At 44.0% G+C, this 10,418-nt stretch overlaps 1 protein-coding gene across 1 annotated transcript in view; it reads right to left on the bottom strand.

Annotated features, from left to right (window-relative positions):
* Nucleotides 1–332: 332 nt before the first annotated feature.
* The window catches only part of PAFAH1B3 (platelet activating factor acetylhydrolase 1b catalytic subunit 3), a 66,521-nt gene continuing 56,435 nt past the window's right edge, over nt 333–10,418 (bottom strand). Inside the window, exons 4-6 of the mRNA XM_085615583.1 lie at nt 10,148–10,264; nt 2,195–2,317; nt 333–877 (exon numbers count right to left, since the gene is read on the bottom strand). Coding sequence (XP_085471709.1) covers nt 599–877; nt 2,195–2,317; nt 10,148–10,264 — 519 coding nt within the window. The 3' untranslated portion in view covers nt 333–598. The remainder of the gene's footprint in view (nt 878–2,194; nt 2,318–10,147; nt 10,265–10,418) is intronic.

Raw genomic sequence — 10,418 nt, 5'->3', positions numbered from 1 at the left:
TGCCAAGGACGGAACAGGAGAAGAACATTCTTATGCTGCCATGGAAGGAAACAGGAGGACGACATTCTTATGCTGCCAAGGAAGGAACAGAAGGGCATTTTTATGCTGCAAAGGAAGGAACAGGAGAAGGACAACCTCATGCTGTGAAGGAAGGAACAGAATAACTGCGTTCTCCTGCTGTGATGGAAGGAACAAAATAAGGCCATCCTCATGATGCCTATGAATGAAGCGAAGGGATTTCAAAAGCATTTCACACATGGGCATTCAGCAACAAAAAGAGGCCACAAAACACTGAAACCAGCAATTGCACGTTTGAAAAGAAACCAAAAGGAGAGACTGAGAACTGACATTTATTGACTGATATACATATTTCAGAATAAAACCGAGGCCTCCAGGGGAAGGCGTATGTCTGGAATGAGAGCAGTAGAGGGTGGTGCCGCTGTGCTGTTTTTGGTTCAAGTCCATGTCTTTGGAAAGACACAAAGTGAGAGGGGGAGGAGAGAACAAGTGAAGAGTCCTCCTGCTCTCTGCCCCCCACATACCTTTGAAGCTTGTGGTTCCACAGCGGGTGCCATGCTTGGACAAAGTGTACACAGGATCAGGATGTGGCATTGGGTGAGCCTGGCAGGGACTCTTCCAACATGCGCTGAAGCAGTTCGTAAATGGGCTTACAGGCACGTGCGTAGCCAGAGCGAGTCAGGTGAAGATAGTCATACATGTCGTGATGGCTGATGCTACCGTCTGACTGCACAAAGCCTGGGTCCACGTTCAGGAACTGAGCATTGGCCAACCTCGGCAGGGACAGCTTCAGAAGTTCGTTCACCTTCTGATTCTTTCCCCTCAGGGGGTTGGGGCTTTTGCCCCTGGGAAGCAAGCCCTAGAAATAAAAAATAAAAAGAACACAAGCTTACGAGCAAAGTCTCAGTAGAAAAGCGAGAGGACAACAAGATACAGGGCACCTAGTGGACTTACTACAAGTTGCAAGGACCCTACTGGACTTAAATTAAAAGCCTCATACATTAGGCTTACAGTTAAGTATTGATCACATATTGACATGCCCGGAGTCATTGAACACTCGAGTGAGCCCAGAGTTCCAGGTTAGAAAGTCACATTAATGCTACCATCTCTTGCTGACAGGCACCCAACAGACAGCAAAAATCTGTCAGACCCATCAGGCTCTCTAAAAGAGCAAGACTAGAGGTGTGGAAGGAGGTCCCCATTAGAGGCAAATGGCTCCAAATTCTTCCTTCTGGCCTCTCTGCCTCAAACAAATCCCTGTCCCCATCAGAGGTCAGACTACAGGGCTCTTGTTTGAAGCCTCTCTGCCAAAAACCACACCCAATCCCCAGCAGAGGAACAGACCCTGAAACTCTTCCTACAGGCTTGCCTCAAACTACTCTTAGTTCCCTTAACAGGTCACACTAGAGGATCAGACTAGAGAACTTGTGCTTGTAGCCACTCCACTACAAACCACTTCCAGAGGCAATAGACCAGGAAACACTTACTTTTCACTTCTCTACCTCAATCTATTACTTCCACACTACAGAGCTTCCCCTTGCACTTTTGTGACAAACCCCGCTACATGTAATCAATTCAGATTTCTCTCTTTTCTTAGGGGTCGTGCTCTCATTTCAGACTGCCCAAGGCTACACACCTGCCTCCCACAGTTCATCAGGAGGCCCAGGTAAAAGGAGCCAAGTCCGAACACGGCAGGCTCACTTCAATCAAGACTGGGCTGCTCTTTCCTATATGGGCTCTTCAGTACACCACAGAGGGGCCAAGGATTGGTGTGGCATTCAGAAAATCACACACCTAACGTCCTAACTCATCACAAGGCTGGAGAAATGCCATAGAAAGGCCAGAGATTGACCCAGCATTAACAAACCAACCGCACCCCAGCAATGATTAGGGGGGGGGGGGGGGGGGGGGGCTGGAAGAAATTGAATTAAGTGGCAACCAAAGGAATCATCAACTACAAACCACCCTAAATTGGGTCTCAGAGCTCCAGCCCCACGTTAAATGCTTTTGCTTCCTAGGTAGGTTCACGCTTTAAAAGTGCTCAAAAATACACATAGCGAAACGGGCCTTAGTGTAGGGTGTAGTACATGGTGACATCGTCGACATTTGCTGTACACTAGGAATAGTTCAATAGCATATGAAAGAGGTTTGAAAGTAAGGCACAGTCGGAACTCACCAACACAACAACTCGTGCCTGCGGCTGGCGAAGGTTGATGAGACGGACAATGGCTTCAATGCCACTGGCAACTTGCTCTGCCGTGTGCTGATGGTTATTGGTGCCAACCCAGAGGACTATAATCTGCCAAAAAATAGACTTGTGTAAGGTAGAAAAATGACTTAATTATCAAACGTTTAGGGTGAAGGTGCATGAGCAGAGTTGCACCCGAGTCCCAGTAATGAAATAACATACGGTGCTTCAGGTGAAGGTGCATTAACAGAGCTCTGCTTGGGCCCAGCAATGAAATAAATGGTGCTACAGGTGAAGGGTGTATTAGCAGAGCTCTGCTTGGGCCTCAGTAATGAAATAACAAATGGTGCTACAGATGAAGGGTGCATTAGCAGAGCTCTGCTTGGGCCTCAGTAATGAAAGAACAAATGGTGCTACAGATGAAGGGTGCATTAGCAGAGCTCTGCTTGGGCCTCAGTAATGAAATAACAAATGGTGCTACAGATGAAGGGTGTATTAGCAGAGCTCTGCTTGGGCCTCAGTAATGAAATAACAAATGGTGCTACAGATGAAGGGTGCATTAGCAGAGCTCTGCTTGGGCCTCAGTAATGAAATAACAAATGGTGCTACAGATGAAGGGTGCATTAGCAGAGCTCTGCTTGGGCCTCAGTAATGAAATAACATGGTGCTGCAGGTGAAGGTGCACAAGCAGAGCTGCACCTGGGTCCCAGTAATGAAATAACAGTGCTACAGGTGAAGGTGCATTAGCGGAGCTTTGCTTGGGCCCAGCAATGAAATAAATGGTACTACAGGTGAAGGTGCAATAGTATAGGTGCACATGGGTCCCAGTAATCAAACAGCTGGTGCTACAGGTGAAGGTGCATGAGCAGAGCTGCACACGGGTCCCAGTAATGAAATAACAGTGATCAAACAGGAGATGGTGCTTCAGGTGAAGGTGCGTTAGCAGAACTCTGCTTGGGTCCGAGTAATGAAATAATACACAGTGCTACAGGTGAAAGTGCATTAGCAGAGCTCTGCTTGGGCCCCAGTAATGAAACTGAAGATAGTGCTTCAGGTGAAGGTGCATTAGCAGAGCTCTGCTTGGGCCCCAGTAATGAAACTGAAGATGGTGCTTCAGGTGAAAGTGCATTATCAGAGCAGCACCTGGATCCTTGCACTAAAACAGAGGGCGTTTCAAGTGGTCTATTAGCAGATGTGTGCCTGTGCCCATAACCGGACTAGCATGTGGTCTACCCAGGCATCAGAAGAAATCGGTTTGGGCCCAAAGGACGTGCAAACTTTCCAAGCCCATGTTGGACCCCTGCATTCTGAACGACCACCTGACCATAAGGAACTTCGCATGAATTGCTTTTGGATCATTATAAAAGTAATTTAGCTGGGATAGACATTGCTGATCTGGGCAGAATTTCACTGGACAACATTTTTAAAAATGGTGGTTGTCTTGCTGTGATGATGTAATATTTCAGGAACCATGAGACCTATATACTTTGTTGTCAAACCAGGTATTGGGGGTCAAGTAGTCTTATAGAGACTGTAAATACTCCTCAGAGCTACCCTTCCATCATTTTGCAAAATGGCAGCTATAAGAGAGGGAGTAGAGACCTACAGAAATTAAACAAATAATTTTTAATCCATTTATGCATACACCAAATAGTGTTTATGATCTGAATAGAAAAACATGTATAATGTTTATCACCCCTGTTTTAGACACATTTTCATAGTTCACTTCATTTGTTCCAGCAATCACCTGAGGTACATTTTAGCACCCCATCAATATCTTCCCCACCAAATACACACAGATCTCTCTACGTATGCATGATCGAAAACATTTACACATCTTCTGATCATGTAGAACGCTCTTAATGAGTCCACGCACAGAATAGGACGTCAGGGGAAGGTCACTTACTGTTCTCTTGAACCCACTGTACCGAAAATCATCAAATGTGTGAGTAGAACTCTACACACATGCACATGTATTTTTCTATGTCTTTAAAGTTGCGTTCTTCTTTTGTGTCCGCAAATCCTTTTAGAAACTTCAAAGGTTCAGCAGTTAAAGCTCTAAACGTTGTTCCAATTTGGCTAAGTGTCATCACCCATAACAATATGTGTCTTGACAAGAACACTGGGCATCTCTGGGTCAAGTTTCTTGTACAGAATATAAAGGGGAATTCAGTGTCTTTTCTAGCCTGTTCTAGAACGTATCCATAACTTTAACAATCCTTGACCTATGAACATTGCAACAAATTTAAGCAGCACAATAACAGCTGTGTCATTTGACAGAACAATGACTCGATTGGAACCACTCCAGACAGCCCACTAAACATGTGGCACAACACGCAGGTCAGCTTCCTCCAATTTGCTGTAAGTTCTATAACAATATGGCCAATACCTTTTGAATAGCTCTCTGCAGGCACCAATTCCTCATTGACAAGAACTCCACCTGCAATAATTGGAAATTCAGCGTTCAGCAATGTTTTGGCACGTTAACATCTCCAAGTTTATCTTGTTCGATGTTGATGACCAGAATGTATCAAGTTGTATAGGTGTCGAATTTTTGATGCCGGCAAGGTCAATTGTAGCATTTGTCCGATTCTTTCACATTCTATGACAGATAGTTCACACTGACTTTGATATTTGTAGAACAGCCTGAACTATCTCTTTAAAGTTTTGCATGGATGAAATCTGGACTGTATGAAAGTGCTTAAGAAGAAAGAAGACTACCCTGCAGAGAAGACTGGAGACTACGACTTCCTTGGCCTCAGCCTGTCTCCAGCTTCATCTAACCTGCGACCTGTCTTGCAGCCAGCGACCTCTGAAAACCCTGGGAGGACTGCTGCCTTCGAAAAAGACTCCAATCTCCCATGGACAGCAGACCTGATCAGACAAGAAACCAAACCCAAGGACCCCGGATCCAGGCAGATCTGGGTCTCCTTCCCACTGCTCCTGACACCCACGGTCCGAGTGGCCCACCTGTGCAGTAAAGTCAACCCAGCGATCCTGACCTCGTGTCCAGTGTTGGCTGATCGCTCCAGACATCCACGACGGTGCCCGTAGTGTGAATCCAGAGGCGTCCCTGAACCCTACCACCGCCGTTAAGAAGACTGCAAAGTCGAAAGACACCGAAGCCCATGGGCCTTGCTGAGCTGAGCTGAACCAACAGTACCCCTACAGCCCCCACATCTCTACTTACCTCTGCTGTCACTGGTCCCCCTCCTGCAACCTGCGGTGCCACGATTGCAGTTAATTAGCGCAAAGAAGAATCCCTGTTGAAAAGCATTTGGTGCCTGATGTCGAAATTGCACCCTGCCGCCCCTGTGCAGCTGGTGGTGTATGTTTAGTGCTCCCCCATGCTTCACCGAGCCCCCAAAGCTTGGCCCCTGCAACCGAGCTACTTACCTGCAAGCAGTGTGGCTCCAGGCACCCTTCCATTAGAAAAGCATTGGGGGGAAAACTGACTTTGGCCTTTCCACCCAGACGCCCCTGTGCTGCTGGTGGTGCAGTTTTGGCACTCAACAGGCCCTTGCTGACTTTTGTCTCAGAAGACTGGGATTGTAAGTGCAGTACTTTCCTGTTTAACAGCAATATTGTTTTCCCCATAGGATAACATTGGAGCGTGTGAAAAAGTTTCTAAGTGTAGATTTTCAAAGTGAGAAGTGTTTTGAATTAACAACGTACCTACCTTATTATGAAGACCTGGGTCTTAAAGTCTAGGCAAAGTATAATTTTATAAAATGGGTCTGGATCTCCTTGAGTTGCGTGCCCAATATTGATCACTGTCGTGCAATAAGTGTCTTCCACTCCTCTGTGTTAGGCCCAAGGCTAACCCACACTACCACTAATGGAGCACATTGGGTTTTGCATTGAGCCACGTACACTTTTGGGGAACCCCTGGACTCTGCATGGTATTACCACCTAGTGGCAATATATGCAGAGCCAGGTTCCTACATTGACCATTTGCAATTGTGACATAGTCCACAACAACAGAAGTTTTCAATGAGGACACCTTTTCAAATCGAAATTCTTCAGGTGAAAGTTTTTTCGAGCTCTTGTACAAGTTTGGGCTTCACTGGTTTGGTTGTAGCTTCTCCTTCAAATAAATTTATTGGAAGAAAATCAAGCGACAGAATATCTTTAATAAATTCACCCCTTTCTTTTGCTACATCCATCTCTGTGCTTTTTCTCAACTGTTTGTGAGCGGCTGGTTGGACGAAACTCTTACTATGGCAATTAAAGCATGGAAGTTCAGCTTTATTGATTAAGCCAAGCAGCTTTTTCTCTTTCAATACAAATCTTTCCTGCTTCAGTTCTGCAAATAGTTTCGATCCGTGTTCCAGGACATCCAGTAGACGTGTTTTTAGATAGTTATCCACATAATTGTTTGGTCACGAAGTTTTGTGGTCGCAGTGGGTCATTTATTTCCAAGGGGTTTCCTTGCTGCTGTACCAACCGAAGAAGGATGTCAACTTGTTTATTAAAAGGTTCAACCCTCTTTCCCACAAGTTCATGGGGAGGAACAGTTTCACGATGGTCCGTTAATTATGAATTTGTCATCTCTCTGAAAACATTGCAAATGGAAAGGACTTCATGGTAAACTAGATGCCATTGAGCAACATATTCACTTTTACGTGTCTGACCAACAATTCCCTTCGAGCTTTTCTGTGATCTCTGGACCGTCTGTTCCAGTTTCATAGCTGAAGCCACAGCATTGAATCTTACCGGTTTTACAACATGTCTTTGGATGAATTTTCTGTAGAGGTATGGCTTTAACACCTCTAGCTTCTTCACTCTTCGCCAATTTCGCAACCCATATCTCAGGTAGTTCATGCAATCGAATTGGAGAAACACAGTAACCAGTGACTCCACAGTCTTCATGTGCAGCTCCCAATCACCTTGCATGTACCAAGTTTTTTATTAGAGCTATCATGTTAAACATTTCCCCAGTACTTGCAAAGTTCTGATTTTTCTTCAAATTCTTTGACAAACTCTACAAAACTTGGTTTTCTGATTTTGAACTGATTGTATTGAATTTTGCCTGGCTTTGCAATATGTCTTTTGAATGAAGTGAACCCTGTGCCTGGTTCACTTCTCAGATAAAATATGCAGAACCTAATTTGTCATTTCTGTTTCAGAAAACATTCCAAAGCAATGTTTCGATAACCTGAGATTAGATAAGTATACCTTGTAAAGAAAGAAGATAATGAGTTCTGCTCAATACTGACCGGACAGTTTTGTTTCCCAAGATTTCAGCCTCAATAAGTGCATGGTCTATGCCACATCCACTGAGGTAACTTCCTGCACACCACAATGCAAGTTGTCATGCGAAAAACGCTCATCATTGGATAAAGAGCATCAAATTCTACTTGATTACTCCTAAAAATGTCAGTTACAATTGGAAAAACACCATCGCAGAAAACTGGCAAGTTAGTCTGGTCTTCAAGCTGAGCACATTTTTGCTTTTTTTTTTTTTTTTTTTAAAGCGGTGTATACTGTTGTGTAGTTTGTGACTGGAGATGGTATTACTAGTAAAAACCCAACCTTCTTCAGTGGGATGGTATTCTGGGAGATCAGAGCATGAATTCCAGCCCACTGAGGAACTAGCTTTACTTCATCCTTCATTCTGCCCCGAATAAGCAATATGATAAATTCAGCTGAATCAGTCTCGCGAACCTGCAATTCAGGTTCAAGAAGATCCATGTCCTCGGCCACTTTGAAACTCTCTGCTAGACTGGGACGTGTTGATGGCTTGTAGTGATATTACACATGTTGGCAAGGCAGTTGGGTTATAACATTGCAGCTTTGGTTGTTTGTGCCCACAGCTGACACAGCTTGCTTTCCAGCACCTTCTTCATTGGTGCAGTCTTGAAAAAGCACCATGGCAGTATCATGTGTGCTGGGTGTTCCAGACAGACTAGCAGTCTTCAAAATTATCAAGAGCAGCAGTTGCACATCCTTTCCTGGTAAAGTGACTTTAAAGTGGCGTGCTGTCGAATTCACAAGATTTTATAGCATGAGCTGCTAACAAGATCCTGCTCCGTACTATGTCAACTTGTTGATACACCAATCCTATTCATTGAAGTGATTAACTCTACTTTTATACAAAGAATGTGTGCGCAGGCATCGTGAAGTGGAGTTTTATTTTTGCCATGACGTAATTCATGAAACATGATTTGGAAACGACAGTACATTTGCACAGCATAAGCAGGTCAGTTCATGGGATTGTCGTCCACTTCCTCACTTTTATCTTCAAAGCTATCAATGTTGTCTGCTTCTGTTCCAAACTCAAATCTGTTCCAAACTCAACTTTAGCGTGTAACAGTTTTGCTTTGCTGGTATTAAACACTGATATAAAAAAAATGTAAAGACATCAGGCATTCTTGTTGACTCCCATGATTGGGGTTGCTGGGGCATCACAGAATTTGCCATTAAGCCCAAAATGTAAATCTTGCAAAAAGTTTCTTAAAATGGTTCCTGCTGATTTTACTGCATCCTGTGGTCTTATTTTGGCAGCAAGAACTTCAGGAGTCAAATCAGCTGAGAACATCATAAGTGGCTCATTCTTTTTGTCAGACTGACAAAAACGAATTCTGTCATTGTACATTTTCACCAGAAAGATCTTAATATCAATATTATGGATCAATACAGTTCCATCAATGTTGACCATTATTTCTCTGATCTCACGGAGTGTGATCAGTGAGACCACATTCCAAACTCAGCCAGTACTAGCGTGGCTTCAAAACTTCATTCGCTTTTTCAAAGAGTGCAATCTTAGCTGAAGGCTGGTGGTTACGATGCTGCTGGGAGCTCATTGCACATTCATATTTTCGAATGTATACATGCATGCAGTTTGGGTGGGCATAGAAATCTGCTGCAAATACATCCACCTCCCTGTTTAGATCAGTTCCTCGGCTGAAAATGTCATCTTGCAAGAAACTGGCTGCAGATAAAACATGTTTGCCCTTTGAGACTCACATACTCTGTGCTTTGTTCTTTCATCAATCCCTTTTGCCCTGGTTCTGGCTAAACCACAGAGAACACATTGAAGATCCTCTGCTTTCTGCTGAGTTGTTGGAGGTGGACGAGGGGTGGCCATCGATCTAAGTGGATGGGCATTGGGTTTGGTTGTTGTCGCTTTCTCACAAGACTCGGATTCTTATGATTCACCGGTTTATGCTATTTGAGTAACATTTTATCCAGGCTTTTTTTCATTGTATACGAGTTGTAGTACTTGTTACAATGACAAAATATTCGATCCTCTTCACCAATCAGTCTCTATCTTTAGTGAAATTAGTCTTGCTGTCAAACTCTTCTGTCCCGCCTCAGTTGTTAGCTTTTCTTTTGGGTTAGTTTTTTTGTTGGAGTCCTCAGATTTTATAGTTCTCAACACTATCAGGAGGTAAAGTTCCTCTGCAACCACCTGCTTCACTCATGTTTACGAATTTGTATCAACGGAAAACCTGAAACAAAAACATTAAAATAAATGACCCATTATGATTGCTAAAACATTATAGAGCTGCTGTTTTGGAAAATGGCAGAAGGGTTGCTATGAGTTATTTTCTGTCTCTACAAGACTACTTGACCCCCAATACCTATGTTTTGACACCAAAATAAAGAATGTAGGTCTCATCGCTCTTGAAATATTACATCACTGCAACACATCTGCCAAATAAATAAAAAATTGGCAAGAAAAATTCAGCCCGGAATGCAAAGGTCTACCCGAGCTAAATGACTTTCTTTAATGATAAAAAAAATTGTCCAGAGACTTTCAATTTTGATTTGTGTTTTTGTATTTAACAGGGGCCAGGATAAAAACTGATGAATATGGTACACTAACCTACCATGCACTGCAAAAACATTCTGAAGGAATGGTCCATGTCGGACAAATGAGATGCAGGATATGAAAACACACCCACCAACAGCAGGCACTACCCGCTGCGGCCTTACCTTAGGCTTGATGTGTTCCAGCTCCCCATTTTCAAGCCTCCACAGCACATGTTGAGTCGCATCACCGCCAATTCCGAAATTAAGAGCATGCAGTGGGGAGAAGAGCTCCCGCCAGAGCTGTGTCAAGAAGAGAGCGAACAAGATGAGGCTCGGGTGGAGAACCAGCTTCTACTTGTAACCGTGCATTCAATCTTGCCTCAGCTCGGTTATCTGAACTGCCACCATCCTGTAACAGCTTGCTCACACCAACACCATGCTGTCACCATCCTGC

Source organism: Triturus cristatus, chromosome 7 (assembly GCF_964204655.1).
Source record: "Triturus cristatus chromosome 7, aTriCri1.1, whole genome shotgun sequence".
NCBI lineage: Eukaryota > Metazoa > Chordata > Amphibia > Caudata > Salamandridae > Triturus > Triturus cristatus.
The sequence above is the reverse complement of the archived record's forward strand: the minus strand, read 5'-3'. Positions and strand labels throughout refer to the sequence as shown.